General features: G+C 40.9%; 1 protein-coding gene across 8 annotated transcripts in view; it reads right to left on the reverse strand.

Annotated features, from left to right (window-relative positions):
* The window catches only part of SCRN1 (secernin 1), a 41,652-nt gene extending 25,640 nt beyond the window's left edge, over positions 1–16,012 (reverse strand). For 5 of the 8 annotated variants that reach the window (XR_010609843.1, XM_065665977.1, XM_065665978.1 and 2 more), the window contains exons 1-2: positions 15,914–16,012; positions 5,726–5,885 (exon numbers count right to left, since the gene is read on the reverse strand). Coding sequence is in view for 7 of the 8 variants with exons in the window: in XM_065665977.1 (XP_065522049.1) it covers positions 5,726–5,884 (159 nt within the window). In the remaining variant the exon portion in view is untranslated. Of the gene's footprint in view, positions 1–5,725; positions 5,886–14,098; positions 14,204–15,913 lie in introns of those variants that run through there. The other 3 variants (XM_065665980.1, XM_065665976.1, XM_065665975.1) reach the window with 2 other exon arrangements.
* Between the last annotated feature and the right edge of the window lie 610 nt (positions 16,013–16,622).

The following is a 16,622-nucleotide window of genomic DNA, read 5'->3' on the forward strand; positions in this document are numbered from 1 at the left end:
TCTGACCTACTCTAACCTATTCTATCAAGCCACCAAGGAGTCTCAGGCGGGGGAGCCATAGTATAGAAATACGCTCAGCAAAATTAAATACGAAAATCTTTAAAGAAATAAAACACCACAAAGCGCAGCAAGGCACCCAAGGCTGAGAATCCTCACTGAAGACAGAGCTGATTTGGCACCTCTTGTTCTTTATGTTACAAATCTAGGTGATGAGCAAAAGTAAAACTGAAATAGGGATGAAGCTTATCAATTCAATGTTTTAAAACATTAAGAAACAGATGTCAAAGAAGCCACAAAAAGCCCACCACAGAGATATCCCTGGAACTCTCAGGTATCCTTGGACTGATTTCTTTGCTTGGGTACTTTAAAATGCCTGCTCACACATCTGTTTTGCCGTAAGTGAACAGTTTGGGTGAAGACAACAATTTTTTTGCCCCAGACAATACCACCATTCTTCCTCCTCTTCCTTTTTGTTCCAATTTAAAAAATAAAGAGAGCAAGGAAAAAAAAAATATTTCAAGTTAATCAGGTTTGCTTTGGTAGCAGAAAGGAGCAAAGCAGCAGCACTCCTGCAGTAAAAAAACAGAGGCTTTGGGAGGGCAGAAACATCCAAAAGATTATGGCTTCTACCTCTGAACTGCTGCTGACTCATGCACTGTGTTTCAAAGCAAAGTCAAACACATTAAAGGCCAGCCACCTGCAGTGGAGCAGAACAGAGAAAAAGCCCCCATTAGCCAAGCAACATACTCTGTTGAAGGCAGAAACCACTTTTATTAGCTCCTGTCTGCCTGTATAGTGCCTCTCTTCTATCTCTGTGCAAAGTCTAAGGGTTAGTTCAAATAAGGTGGCTTGATGCAAGACATCCATCTGCCCTGGTCATGAGATAGTCTGCTTACACAGCGAGTTACTGGGTCTCAACTGAGCAGCAAGACAAAGCAGGTTCCTAAACTCTCTCAGCATTGTAACTCTTTAGACTACAACCTTTTTTACCTATATAGAGTAAATGAAAATTTTCATCATGGGCACAAACACTGCTGTGTTTCATCAACGTTTCCTGCCAGGCAGCACTTACCCATGGAGGTGTCATAGCAGGGGTGCCCCATTCAAGTTCGCAGCTGCAGTAACTTGACTGTAAGAGTGGCACTGTCAATCTAATCTGGAGGCTCCCCAGGGAGCAAATTCTCAATAGATTAGGCTGCTGGTTGGCTTCTGTTATCAGGATCTGAACATCTTACCCCCAGATTTAATGCAAATAACCCTAACAGCTGGCATAATAAGGAATCAAAGTATACCAGAATTAAACTGTGGCACTAGCATGATGCCTGGTGATTTACGTACAAATACCAGAATTAAGATACCTCCAGGTAATACAAAGCCGGCTTTAAAACACTCAAAGTCTGCTTTCCAAGCTTTATATCTATCTTGCAACATCAGATAGAGACCCCTCAGCTTCAAGTTCAGTATCAGCGCTCAGACCAACACACAGCAAAAAATCTTCCTGCTCTTCTGAAAAACCTCAGCAAGAGATGGTAGGGTATCCTTAAAAAAAAAAAAGTAACAGCCAAACAACCAAAACCACTCAGGTATAACTGTACCACGAAGTCCTAGAGAACACAGAATTCCTCTTGCCCCACAGAGGGCTGACTTTAAGCCCAGAAGAGTGCTTGATACCAACATATTAGAAAAAATTTCCATATTCCACAATTTGATAGACTTTGTTGTAGACCATCCTTTCTATTTTCCCACTTCCACTCCTCCATAAATTGCATGTTACTAAGTTAGAAAAACTTTTACAGCTCTACACTGAAACAAGCAACCATGACTATTTTCAAATCATGGATAAAAGGTCAAATCAGAAGAAAGTGAGGTTGATCTAAAAGAGAAAAAGGAAAAAAAAAAGACCTGGAAAATTCAGCTAACAAAAGGTCACCCACTCAGGACTTCCACAGAAGAAAGAAGCAGGTTACCAGAGAACAGGAGAAATCAGTAAAGTCTACCTTAAAAACAAGATAGAGGGCTTCACTTCTTAAAACGAATAGTGCAAGTTGCTCTGATTAGATTTTGTGACCTGTCTTAATACACATTAATACAACCCGAATCTTCATAAACACATGAAAAACTCTTAAAATCCACAACTGGGGGAAAAAAAGAACACACTTTTAGTGGAGAAATTCAAAAAAAGGACCCTATTTATGGTTAAGGGAGCAGACTTGCACAAACAAGCTTACTAGACCGATCACTACAACAAGGAAAAGCGCTGATCAGCATCTGAAACTGCAAAATTACAATGGGAGACAAGAACAAACTTTTGAGAAAGTTGGAAAGTTGTCACACAGAGAACAGACCTTAATGAAAAGCCCCATTGTTCAGGGTCTTGGGAATCTGCTGACATGAAGGGAAGGAATTATGTTGATGAGTTAGCTGCAGGGTTACTTGTCTGGTAGGCTGAGCCAAAAAGATCAAGCTTAAAACGACTTGCAGTATTGACTGAATTCCCATGTTTAAGGCTCTGCCACAAACTAGCTGATAGCTATATAGCATTGTCTGCCAGATTCCTTTATAGCTGACCTGCTTAGCTAGTTTTATAAAACACAAGGGAAGGAAAACGGTAGCAAAAATACCCCCACCCAATGATAACTGACGTGTTGGCAGTTTTCACAGGTTTTAAAGAACTAAGTAATAATTCTGAATATGTCAAAGGCTGCATCTAGAAACTTTGACATTCCTCTTCACTCTCCCTAATAGCTAATTACCTCTGACAGTAAGTTCGTTTATAAAATGGATATAGTGTTGCACGCCTTATACTTAAAAAACATGAAGCAGCTGAATTCAAGACCTTCCTTAAAGCTTTCCATAACTTTCAGAGGTACTACTAACTGCACACATGAAATTAACAGACTTTGCACAAGCTCTGCCTGTAGGTATAGACACATTTGCTGTAAACAAGAGTAGTCTTAGACACAACCCCACAACCGGAGAAAAATATATATTTCAGCTAATTAGCAAAACTGAAGACCTTAATTCTACTATGCTATTACAAAGCATGTTTGAAACATCAATCTTCTTATTCACTAGTGTCCTCATTTTGTAAAACAGCAAAATCTAGAAGCAAACCTAGCAGCCTAAAACTTGGATTGTAGAGCTCTTACAGATCAATCTTTCACAATTCCTACACAGCAGATTATTACAATATTTTTCTAAAGAGCTTTCAAGTGGCCAGTTCTAAAAGAAAATAAGTTGAAAATAGAATAAATAGAATAAAATAAAATAATTTATTTCTAAAGACATTTACTCCACAGCACTGGCATTTTCTAGACTTGTCTGACTGAACACTCACGCTCTGCAGGTGGGGGGGGGGGAATCTTGAAATTTAAAGAAGAAATAACAATTAAATCTATGCTTAGGTCTGTCCAAAGGAGAGCAGTTAAAGGAAACAGGAAGAATTTCAATAAACATCTGAAGCGCGTACATTTCTGCATACCACTATCCTTGGAAAACCTCAGGCTAGATAATGAAAAATTACGCAGTATCACAGACTGGCAGAAGCCAAATGACCCAGCTAATTAGAGCTTAAGCCCCTACTTAAAAGAATAAAGTATTAGCCCATTCCTGTTCCTTTTCTAAAAGTGCGCCTTCACCACATTGCGACAAACCTCACCTTCATTAATAAAGAACCAACTGAACATTTAAGGGGAAGGCTTGAAGGTACTGGGTAGCAGAACAGATCTACAAATGGCAGTGTGCTAGGCAAAAGGACTGCGCTCCCTGCTTCTGAAAGACTGGCAAGAGTCCAGTTTATGACTGGTTCCTATAAAAGGCATTAAACTGGTGAATCATGGGGTGGGAGAGGGATCATAATAAGATTATATATGTCTTAATTAAACCCTTCATCAAATCATGACAGTCTTATCAAAGAATAAAATATGGGGCAAAAAGACCAAAAGAATCAAGTACTCTAACATTAAGTTCTTACAAAATATCCTTTTTTACCCAAAGGATAAAAACACTCAAGAGGAGCTTCTCGAAGTTCATCTTCCACAGTAAGAATTATTTACTAAGAGGGTGGTGAGAAACTTGGTGCTGAAGTGAACCTGTTGCCCCAGAGAAGCTGGGGCTGCCCCATCCCTGGCAGTGTTCAAGGCCAGGTTGGATGGGGGTTTAGGCAATCTGGTCTAGTGGGAGGTGTCCCTGCCCAAGGCAGGGGGTTAGAACAAAATGATCTCTAAGGTCCCTTCCAACACAAACCATTCTATGTTTCTATAATAACAGATTTTTTTTTTCCTCTCCATTTCCAGTTCAATGAAGAGAACCTTAAAAAAAAAAAAAGAAAACACAAAAAAACCCCACAAAACCAACCAACCAGCCAAAAAAAAGACTGAAGTTTTCTTCTTGTCTTACTGTCACACTTGTGTTCTGTGTACTAGCACAGGTCTACAAGGTGCTACCAACACAGCACTAGAAGTAACAGCAAGTTACTTGTACTGTCCAAGTAGTGCTTTTGGACAGAAGGGGATTTCTTCATATCCAAGATTAAACCATGTAATAATGCAAGAGTTGTACCAGATGTTGGTAGAAACAATAATCAAGAGAACATTAACTGTTAGAACAAGCAAGCCCTCTGATATTGGAAGTTGTCCCACTTGAAATACAGAATTAAAACCGGCACTGGCCTTAGGATCCCCTCTGGGGAAGCGACAATTCTATCCATAAGGAACCTGTAGGGATGACAGTCACTAACTGGTGCAGAACACCTAGTATTCTCAGCCTTCTGCACAGAGACAGGAGGAAGTTGAATGCAGGGAACCTCACAGCTCCTGCTTTCCCAGCTGCCAGCAAGAGCACAAACCTGTGAACTCTAAAAGCTCCTGACAGGGCAGATCAGGCTCTGTGTCCTCTGCTTTTTAGCTACCTGCACCAATCTTCATCTTTCCTTCTGTCTCTTCATTCCTTCTTCACCACATTTTCTCCTCTTCCTGTCTTCTTATTTCACTTGTCCCCTTGTTTCACACGTCCCCTTGTTTCACACTTCCACATCTGCTTATCCTTTCATTTCTTCCATCATTAAAGTGAGGCTACAGTAAAAACTATAATTGAAATTACTTCCAGCAGGGTCTCATTCAACCTGCATCCATGGCATCAACATCCAGCCACAAGACTCCACATCCGGCGCAGATTCAGAGAGAAGCCACAGTACTGAAAATTGCCCATGATGCCGGTGCCTCAGCTGCAGAACATGTCAAAGCCAACTGTATGTACAAGAGTTATGTCAGGCTTACAAAGTTTGCACTCTTGCTTTCCTCCTCACTTTGCCTTATTAGAGCACAAGTTCTTTTGAGGCAGTGATTTCTGGATACCTGTTTTGCAACATGCATAGCATAGTTAGGCTCCATTACAACTCTAAAACAACAACCATGAAGAAGAACAAGTCATATGGCAAGTGACAAACTTTGAAAATTTGCTCTAACTTACAGCTAGTCAGAATATTCTTCCCTTAAAAAAAAATATCCGGCCTGTCTCTGGATTGTGGCTTTTTCCTCAAATAAACAAAAAAGTTACATTCCGAGTTTCACTTTCAGGACTTTCAAAAATCTTGTCTGTTCTCTGCTTAAGAGAGGTTTGAGTGAAGGGAACAAGGACTCCACAATCTGACTGGAAAACAAGACAGCATTCATTTCTTCCAATGATAATAATTTCTCACAGTTTGAATGTAACAGTTCACCCTTACCTCAACTTTGCTTCCTGGATCATGATCTGCTGCAGCAAAGTAGACCACCTCCTGTACCTCATCCCTTGGCCTTGCAGAGTTCTTTCCAAACACCACCAGCCCATCTTTAGAACATGGGGGAAAGGCTACAAAACAGTAACTTGGGGGAGCTGCAGCCATCCTGGAAAGGAAAGGAAGAGTAAACAAACAAAACTAGTGTTTGCTGAATTCATAACTGCATGCATTAGAGAATCACTCAGTCTACTGCTACTTATTGTAGCTAAGAGATAATGCATTCCCTCTATCTGTCACTTGATTGTCCAATGATAATGGAAGATCAGCTCACAGGAAGTTTATCTGGATTTAATAAAATAAAAAATTATAGTAATTTTCAGACATTTTTCAGCCAAGGCTTGCAAAGGAATAATGAAGAGGAAAAAAGATAACTGTACCTTAATGAGCCTACTCAGCCCCCACACAAAGAAGATATTCTGCACCAGAGCTGTTCAGGAACACATGACCTAAATGCATTCTGCTGACTCAGACAAGTGCAGAGACACAGAATAAATAATTTACTCTCTGCTCCCATGCAGTTTGGTATTTTAAAAAAGGAAAGCGAAAACATATTTGAGGGATTCCTGAAGGAGGACAATGGTGTAACTGGAAACTGGACAAAGATATGACACAATTATATCAAGAACTGTCAATTCATCTACTCAGGTCAGAGAGAGCCTGAAGCACTAACTGCACTTTATTTTCTCTGTGGTTTGCCTGCATTGGTGCCCTTACCTAAAGCTGATTGATAACCATTTATTTGTTTATGCAGGCTAATGTGAATATTCTTTAACATGCTTACAGAATAGCACAAATATTTAAGATTTTAAGTTTTTCCAATGACAACATATAAATAAAACATTTAAACTGCTTCAGGATTACACCACTATGTAGGAAGTCTTGTGTGTATTGCCATATCTGCTATTTTTTCCCACCATTCAGGAAAACTTCTGACACATTCAAAAACAAGCCAATACAATTAAGATTTTCCCCCCAAAAACTGCTGATTTATTTGAAAGACAAAGATGGGGGGGAGCGTGTGGAAAACTGTTTTGATAATTAACTTGCACATCTTTCAAACCATTCAAATGTGACCTTTTTTTTTTATAAGCAGTACCATTTCAGCACACACTTCTCATAGGACAGCAGGCCTCCAATATTAACCCAAAGAAAGAATACCTTTTGGATTAAGGTCATAACCCATAAAGTGGTAAGCGTTTGTGAAGAACATACTTTAAAAGTTTGCCTATAGATTATGAACAGATCACACAGATGCTCTACCTTGCAAAAAATAACTTCAAGAGAAGACGAGCGTTAAAGGTGTCCTCTACGAACACAATGTGGCATGATGACTTGTCTAGAGAGCTGACATGACCTTTTAATTTAGGTAAGATATATATAAGTTGCCGTTTGAGTTGGAAGTGCATTAGGAAACAAACCAACTCCTTTTTATAAGCAGAGTTTTGACCAGTGGGAAAGGACAAGCTACGATGAACTGGAATGGCTTCAGCTGAGAGAACACATCCAGAGGATACATACCTGCAGGCTTGCGCATTTTACCATTGTCAGTATACTTGTTTTAGGTAAGTGTCTTGCAGACAGACATGAAGACAAAGTCCCACTTCAGTTACCACTCTTACCACTTCTGAGTCATCAAAGCATTTGTGATTAAACTGAAATGCAACATGTGGAGTGTTGCCCAAGCTTCAATACCAATGAAATCACGTAGTGTTTTGTTATGAATTATTCAGCGTATGTACATTTATTTTGCTGTGTTGGCGATGTCAACATAACTGCTTTCCAGCACCCTAAGAAGTCACATCTACTTTCAGGTAAGTCATCATTCAGTGCTCTAAATTTGTCTTCTGATGCCTTGCCAGACCAGCCAAAACCCTGAATAACTTGCAGGCTTACTATAGATCTCAGTACTCAAAAGAAATATTTTCTTTATTCTAAACACAAACTAAGTGGATTTATTTGAAATACATAAGGCAGCTGAAAGACATTAGACACACAACAGCCTAGAAAGAAAGTTTAAAGTATTAATACTAGCTTTTTTTACCTGAAGTTGTAAGTAGGCTTAAAAAGATGGGAGGGAAGACTTCAACACTGTATTACTGAACAAATTGGAAGGTATGCAAGGCAGACTTTCACATACCTACAGACTAAAGTAGGCAGGAAAAAAATCTAAAACTTCTATCTAATATTCTACAGACTCCTTAAGTCCTCCTTGGAATAAAGCAGCCTCAATTGTGAGAATTTGTTTTATTTTTGTCCCTTAAATATACCAACAGTTACTAAACAAAAAACCAAACTGCCATTTTGGTAACACTTTTAAAGTACGAAAGTATGAGTAAGCTGCACTGTAACTAGAGTTCACTTCCGCATATTTCACAGTGGGGGTGGGTATATAACAGTTAAACACTGCAGGCCAATTGTTACAACCTTATACTGAAAACATGACTGTCATAAGAGTTAGCACTGAGTCCTTAAATTACATTTCTAGAGAAGGAAGCTAGCTAGCTAGCCGTCTACTACAGTTTAACTCTACTCAGTCTGCTGGGTAGCAGTTTTTCCTAGAACCTCATTTGGTTCATTTTCAATATGGTAAGGATGGCAGTTTCTCAGATGCACCTGCAGCTTGTTTGTTCACAAAACTACTGAACTTCATCTTCCATCACTTAACTAAAGCAGTCTGTTAGTAGCCACCTACCTATGCAGGACATTTCTACTTGCCTACTTAACTTTCTTTTTTTCTTAGTTCAACTTCAGGTTGCCCTTATTCTCAGTTTCACACATTTGCCACCTCTTTGCCCTCTCACAAGGTACCATCTTGACTCTACACTGAACAAGCATTTTTCATCTGCAAGAGGAACAGAATACTCCTCCTCCACAGTACCTCTGATAAATCAGGCTAATTTACAAAACCACCTACTGTTAATCCCTACTCTTTCTTCACAGATTGTTTGCTCCTCCAACAAAAGGCAACCCTGAAAACCTAGAAAACACTGGGAATAACTGCAAATAGATCTCAAAGAACACCCACTCATACAGTTCATTACCAAAGTGCATGTTAGCACACAGGCCTGATTTTCTCAGGCCTACATCTTGGTGTAGACAAAGGTCAACAGACCCTATATTTGCAGATCATTACACTCATGGATAGGCCACTGCAACTTAAGAGGAACTGGGGCCATACAGTCTATATACAAAACCTACATACATTCTACATATGAAAGCAGTAGAAATAGACAAAGAGCTGTATGTTATGCTATGCCACAATGTAATGCTGCTGCAGTATCACATAGTTAACAGGCACCACACTTGGCTGACCCAGAATCACTTTCCACGAAGGCTGCAAAACCAGCTCTGAGCAACAGCCACAAGGTAATACATTCCACTTGCTATCTTTTTATTTGACAAAAATGTACTGCAGCAGGGATCCAGTATTACACATGGCCATATTTTTTTCAGACTCTTCTGGTCACTATGGCCCTTAGTTTGTGTTCTGACACTATGAAGTTTTAACAAGTTCCTTGATTAAGACTGTCTCTCATTGTGATAAATCTCATTTAGAGGCTGCCAAGCCAAATTAATTCTATGAACAAATAACCATTACTGTCAGCGGTAAAATACATGAGCACTGGGCAACATCTGGCTCCAAACATCACCATCTGAAACAACAGGTACGACAACTATGAGGCCTTTATAAACATGTGTGAACATAACCATACTCCTGAAATAGGGTGAACATGGAAGTGCTATTGCCTAGCACCACCTCAAGAAAACTAACCCACAGATTTTGATAGACACAAAAAAACCTAATCTTCCAGATGAAAATACCAAGATCCAGAATATTTCATTTTGGAGTATTTTCAATTCCACAATATGAGGATCTTACAAATGCCAACATGTATTAAGACAGGTCACAAAATCTAATTAGAACAACTTGCACTATTAGTGTCAAAATTTGTCTTCAACCAGACTTCTGGAGGGGTTAACAAGGAAAAAAATCGTATTCTTTAAGTCTGTACATACAGATTGTGACATAATCTAATTAAAGCTTCATTTAGATGTCATTTTTCAGTTATAAAAAAAGGAATAGACAAATAGTTCTGTTACAGCAACAGACATGGAGGAAAATTGCAGTATCCCATCCTCCCCTGATGAACACAGCTGCCAAGAGACAGAAGCCACACTCCTAGGAGAACAGGGATGGGCATAAATTATTCAGTGTGTTTTGGAATCTTCCCCCTACTAGCCCAACCCCGGAAAACTTAAATAGCTGTGTATCCACAGCAAAGCACTCTGAGCTTAGCAAGTCAGAGACCAGACTGAAAACAGAAAGATTTTCATACTAACTTGCTCAAGACTCTTTTGTTTGTTTTTCTGGGTGTTTTTTTTCTCAGAATAACATTATGTACTGCTTCTAACAAAGCTGCAACTTAGTACTGAAATAATCTTTTATAAAGTTCAAGAATTTGACTGCTACAATTAACTTCTCAGAAAAGTAACTGCACTTCATCCTCCAATATCTAATAGATGTCTTCTTTTCAATCTAACTAATTCTCCTGGTTTGCCAAACACCCCGAAGATGTTAAGCACAAAGTAGATATTAGTATTATGAAGTTACAAATTATGTGAAAACTGGCTTGCCAACAGTAGCTTTCATAGTTGCTATGTCTTACTTATAGCATTGATTTTTTTTTTTTAATAATACTAGGTTTTGAAGCTCTTATAATAACTTACTGTTCAAGCAATTCCAAAGCTTATTTCTAAACCAGTAAAACTGGTTTTGCCAGCAGCAGGTTATTTTCTGTGTCTTTTCTTTCAATTGGAAAAGAAAACAATAGGTTTATAATGAAAATGGAGCACTCACTAGGAAGCAGTGGGCAATAGAAAGGATTAGTGTGAGAAAACAGGGTCCAAAAAAAAAAAAAAAGGTGTCTTGAAATCTTATTCATGCTTATTGAGCTGAACCAGTATCTACTCTGCACACTTTTTTAATTGCTTTTAACGTAATGCACTGCGACTTTATCTAAGGAAAAGCTAAAGATGCCTCTAACATCATATATAAAACCCCTCTGGTTTTAATACAAGTTAGGTTAGCTAGGGCTTCTGAAATGCTAATTAAGATTTACTGTTAAATGTTAATTAAGATTTACACAAAAAAAAAATTTCTGAAGTAGCTATTCCTATATGTAGAGCTACTGCTTTCCTAACAAGGCACCATTTAGGACATGTTAAGTGATGCACAAGTACAAACAGTTCTGCCCTTAATACATCATGCAGAATTTTTTTTTCTACACCAATACAGTCTCTTGCCTAATAATTTAATAATACCCAGTCACCATCACATAGAGCAATGCCAGGTCAGTAAAAGATATTACATGAGATGTCAGCTACCACCATTACAGCTTGTCTTCACTAGAAATCAAAACAACGCTCAAGCAGATATCAAGGAAGAAAAATTCAGTGAGCCCCAGCAGGCAGCACTGACAACAGAAAAGCATTCACCTCATGTTACTATGCATAGAATTTAACTGTAAAATCTGCCTTGTGTTGATATGATTTGACTCAGAAGCTGGCAAAACTTCAGCCTGATCAAGCCAAACCTTCACCGAGGAGCACAACTGCTGCATTCATTACTAAGCATAGCTATGCTAGCAAGTTTTCCAGCATGGATGGAACCAGGAACACTACACCTTGCTTTCATTTAGCTTGGTGAGGTACCTGCACAGATATATCACAAAAACTCATCTTCTAAACATTTTCAAAGTTTGTCTTCAAGAGTTTTTAGCATAACTGTTGAGCTTTCTGAAGCACAGACATAACCAAGGTAGATATTGCCAATGCTGGCAATAATCAACATGATGTTTCCAAGACAGTGCAGGTCTTTAAGACAAAAACAAGGGTGGGAGGGTTAATGCTGGGGTTTCATCTCAGACCTCCATAGCAGTTTGGTCTGATCATATAGCCTATTTTTATCACTCTCTCTCCTACAGTTTCTTTAAATTAAAGCTGATCTGGAGCAGGTGCTTTATGTACCAGAAATACACAGGGTGCCAAACTTGCTGGTAAGTTCTGAGAACAATTTTGGTGATTGACAGCATTTTCTTTAACATTTATACTGCATAAAAGATTTGAGCTGCTTTATAAGTCCAGAAGCACATTAAACCTTTTACAAAGACGTTCTGTGTATTAAAGAATGATTTCACTGTATTTTGGGCTTTTATAAAACAGAAACCCAGCTGTGCTAATGCTTCCGAGTTATTTCAGTAGTGTTTAAAGACCTGTTTTCATTGCTACCAAAAAGAAAAACTGACATAACCTGCAAGAAACATGTACAATGAAAAACTGAGAGGCAGCATCTGAACAAGGGTCCTCAGATTTGGATCAAGACATTAGGAGGGGAAGAATATATCGAATAGGCCACATATTATTTATTCTTAATTCTTCAATATTTTTAACAGGCTGGCAGAAAAAAAGGTCAGTTAGAACTGTGAAAACTTTGTTCAGGGTTCAGTTCTTTGTTCTGAACCCCTGTTTTAGCTTTTAAATTAAGCTGTGCCTGAGACAGCTTATATTTCCATTTACAAATCAAGCCTAGTGTCTTATGCACATAGAGACATGTGATCTCTGCATCCTGCAGAAAAGCAATGTTTCCAAAAACAGAAATGAAAAGCAAAATTCATTCAGCTGCAGGCAGAGAACAAAGACAGCAAACTGAAAGGCACAATAATAATATTGTTTCCATCTCAGGAAACATTGAAAGGTTATTTTTTTAATTGACAATTTGGACAGCTTTAGTGCATGACTTATCAGGACAGAGGAAGGTTGCATTTACCAAGAAACTAGAAAGCAGAGACTGTTCCTGAATATAAAGCACAAAACCATGCCAGATCTCCATGTCTCTACAGTTTGGACATTTCATTATCAGACCTTAGTCAAACTGTTTGACTCTTTCCTTAACCCCAACAAACAACGATTTACAACTTGAAGGTGCCACTCTCAACTTTGACAGCGTCTGTCTCTCTAAACTGTGTCTGAGAAGATACCTGAGAGGAGCTATCAGCAGCTGAAACTTAGCATGCTCAATGTTTTTCTGTCCATTCCTCCCTCCCACCTCCACTAACTACTGAAAATTTCTGAAGAATTTGCTCAAAATGAGTAACATCTCAAACTTCCACTCAGAGATTTGAAATAGCCCTTTTCCCCCACTAAGTTTACTTTAATTTTTTAATTACAAGACATAGCAATTCCCTACACCAGCATAAAATCAAGTTGCGCTTCAAAGCTTCCCTAAGCAGTACACCCCCTGCAGTGATTTAACGGAGCAAATACATAATAGGCCTGTAAGGAACTGAAAATATTTCTCTTGCTGCATGTGGGAAAATTTGTAATATTCCTGACAACAGCTGCCAGATTTCTTAAGACCATCTAACAAATTAGATACTGGCTACCAAATGAGCATGCTAAAACTCTTCAGCATTTAAAGTCCTAACAAATGGTAAGATTTCAGCTGTTATAAAAGTTCACATTCCCTTTACCAACCAGTTCTATTTTAATACACACTTACCCAACTTTTCAAAGTAGGCAGCTTTCAAAAAAAGATAGGAGCTTATTTTTTGCCTCAAGAAATCTGAATTATGTTAATGAAAACAGTTCTATTTAAAAACAAATCAGGGTCAGTCACCCAGAAGACAACAGATTTAAGTCTCATTTCCATCACAGGCTGCACATAGAGGCAAAATTCATTATTTATACAGACTTTTTACTGAGTGGATGTCAGCGCACTTAATTAAGTCTCCAAGCAGCTACAGAACTCTGTTCCTTTTGTAGCGGCTATTCCAGTCTACGGCCTAAGGTCATATCTGTAAAACTCTCTATTTCATAGAGAAGCACCTGTTTTCCTGCTTCTGCCACTGGTGTAGAGACCTTTGTTAGGAGCTCCTGGCATCTAAAGCATCTTTGTACAACACATAGCTTCATAATGAGAAGTCGGTAAGTGCTGTGTAACACTTAGCTACGTAGCTTTCCTCTTTGTAAAGAGCCAGCATAACCCAATTTTGTGCTTTAGCTAGGCCTTCATCACTGCACATAAGAGACTGTCCACCTCCATGCACAGCTGGCTAATGCACACTGACTGGTAGTCATTTCAAATTAGCAACATCGTTATGCTAACAAAGGGTAAAATAAAAAGCAAAGTACCTTGCTGGAAGTCTCAGTTTAGTTTAAAAGATAACCTAAAACAACGGCAAGTATCGCAATACTAGCAACAGAGTTTGCAAATGTTAGGATGTAATGAAACACGCTGGAAGAAAACAGCCATTTGGGTACCTTACAAAGGGGCAGTACAGACAGCAATTCTGTGCTATTTCCCAGTCTGCTGAACTCACACAAAGAGAAGGCCAACATGCGACAGAGACAACGTCCAACTTCACAACTCCTCAAGTATGTAATAAGCACAGAAATTCTTACTGGAATCTTCTAGCAAAAACTAGCACACTTTCCCATATGCAAGCTGCATAAAGCATCCATGGTTGACGACTTCTGAAGGAGAGGATGGAGAGCTAAATTCAGTACCCTTTACCAAAACCACCGAAGTTGGCAAGAGTAAATAAATGGAGCTTAAGCCATGCCCAACTTTATGAGTGAAAAAGTTGCAAATTTCCTCAAAACCCCACAAAGTTACCATAAAAATCTCAAACTCTAAGCATCAGAAATACTTTTCTTGGGAGACCCAAGCCTACTTACATCAATAAAGGATTTCCATCCATCACATTTACCTCAGTATAGCATCTGTGGGTCTATAAAGTCTACATAAGCTCTAGGTTCTAAAGTACTTGGGGAAGAGTACGAATGGCTTAAGTCAACTTCAGTCCTGATTCATCTCAAACCAGTGAAAGTGCTGTGTCCACAGAGGTCAATTTCCTAAATATTTACAATTCAGGAGTCCAGATTTCTTTCTGTTTGTCTGGAGGGTTTGGAGAGCATGTTACAAATAAATCAACATGCTTAGAGGTGCTCCAAATCCCTAAATCCAATTCTAAACAGCTTTTAGACCAATAGTTGAAACAGTAATAGTCCACAGCCAAATGAATCAGATACATGAACTTGTGAGAAGTGGAGTTATTTATTACCTTCTACACTACTGAGCAAATTTAACATACACATGTAATTTGCATCACAGAATCTAACAGGTGCATTGCAGGACAACCACTTCTCTAGGATAATTAAAGTTTCACATCTTAAGGTATGGGTGGCTTTACTCTGTTTTAAAGACATTTTTCATAGGGACAGATTTATACATGTGTGCACTTCTAGAATCAGGCCCTAACAAAGCTGTCTTCTGGCTGAGATACCAGCTTAATATGATTTGCCCCCCTCTAATTATCATTATTGGAGACAATTTTTGTATTTTAAAGCAGGTTAATCATAGCCTCTAGTATTATTATAGTAGCACGAACAGAGATCTTAGTTTTGCAGACTCCTGCAGGAAGGCATGTCTGCTCATCAGCAGCATGAAACCATCACATACCTACCTAAGCATAACAGTATGCTTAGAAACGCACATGAAGGCATCTAGATTTCAAGGTGACTATATGAAAAGGCACCTTCAAAATAAAGAAGGGGGGACACAACCCACGCCGGGTCTTTAAAGAGCAGAAGGGAAAGCAGCAGCTAGTAGAGAGGGCAGCCTGGGAAAGCGGAGACCGCAGAGCCCGGCTCCACAGTGGGAGGCAGCGGACAGCGGGGAACGCCGCTTGCCAGTGCCAGCCCCAACACCAAGCGCTCCCCCCGCCCCGGACCGCCACCCGCACCCCCGGGGCAGCCATGCTACACAGTGCCCGCAGCCCCCACCCAGGGCTCTGCGGTGCCTCCCGCCGAAGGACATCGCCGCCGGGGAACGGCGCCCGCACCGACACCGGTAAACCGGCTCTGCGCCATCCCTCCCCGCCATCCCCGGCGGCATCCATCCTCCCCGCCTGCCGCTGCCCGGCGCAAACGGGGCGAGCCCCGCAGGCAAGTCGCTGCCCGCATTCCCCGCATTCCCCCGGCCGCTCAGTACGGCACCGACCCCGCCGCTCAGAGGAGGAAGGGGTCGGGCTGGTGCCGCCCTGCCCCGCAGCGTTACCGGCACGGGCACTGTACCTCAGCGCGCCTCACGCTCCGCTCCCCTCAGCCTGGCGGCGGCCCCTACCGGTAGGAGCAGGCGCGGCGCGCGGCGCCCTCCCATCCCTGCGCGCGCAGCCGCCGCCGAACCGCTCCGCGCGGGGAGTGCCGGCCGGTGCCGCGGCCGTGCTGCGGAGGGTGCCGTGCGGCTCAGCGCCGCCCGGGCCGCGTTCCTGCCCTTACCGGGGCCTTCCTCAGGTGCCCCCTTTGAGAAGCAGCGCCGGTCCGGGCTGCCGCCCTCAGGGCAAGAGGTGCCCCGCCGGGTGGGTGGTTGTACCCTCAAACACCGCGCCAAAGGAAAGGCCGCCAAAGTGCGAGTAAGAGGCATCCATGTCCCGCAGGCATGAGTAGGGAGTGGTGCATGCGTCTGCCTTCAGCCCCTCGGGGACCAAGGGGGGCACACCTGTTCCCTTCACATTAGGTGTTGGACGAGTAGAAGCTCGTTTATTCAGTGTTCATCATATAACTGGGTGGGTAACTTGTGTCCCTCTGCCTCACACACAGGGTAAGTGCAGGGAGTAAATAAAGCAGGCAATTTAAAATGTGGCTGCCACCTGATTAACCAGTCAAGCCACCAGACAAGGAGCCCACCAAACCTGGCAAAGCTATGAGGATGACCCCATGGTCGGGGGCATTTCTGCTGCCCATCTGAGAAGTGTAACAGTGGGGTCCTGCCACTGCAGCAGCT

Source organism: Lathamus discolor, chromosome 2 (assembly GCF_037157495.1).
Source record: "Lathamus discolor isolate bLatDis1 chromosome 2, bLatDis1.hap1, whole genome shotgun sequence".
Classification (NCBI taxonomy): Eukaryota; Metazoa; Chordata; class Aves; order Psittaciformes; family Psittacidae; genus Lathamus; species Lathamus discolor.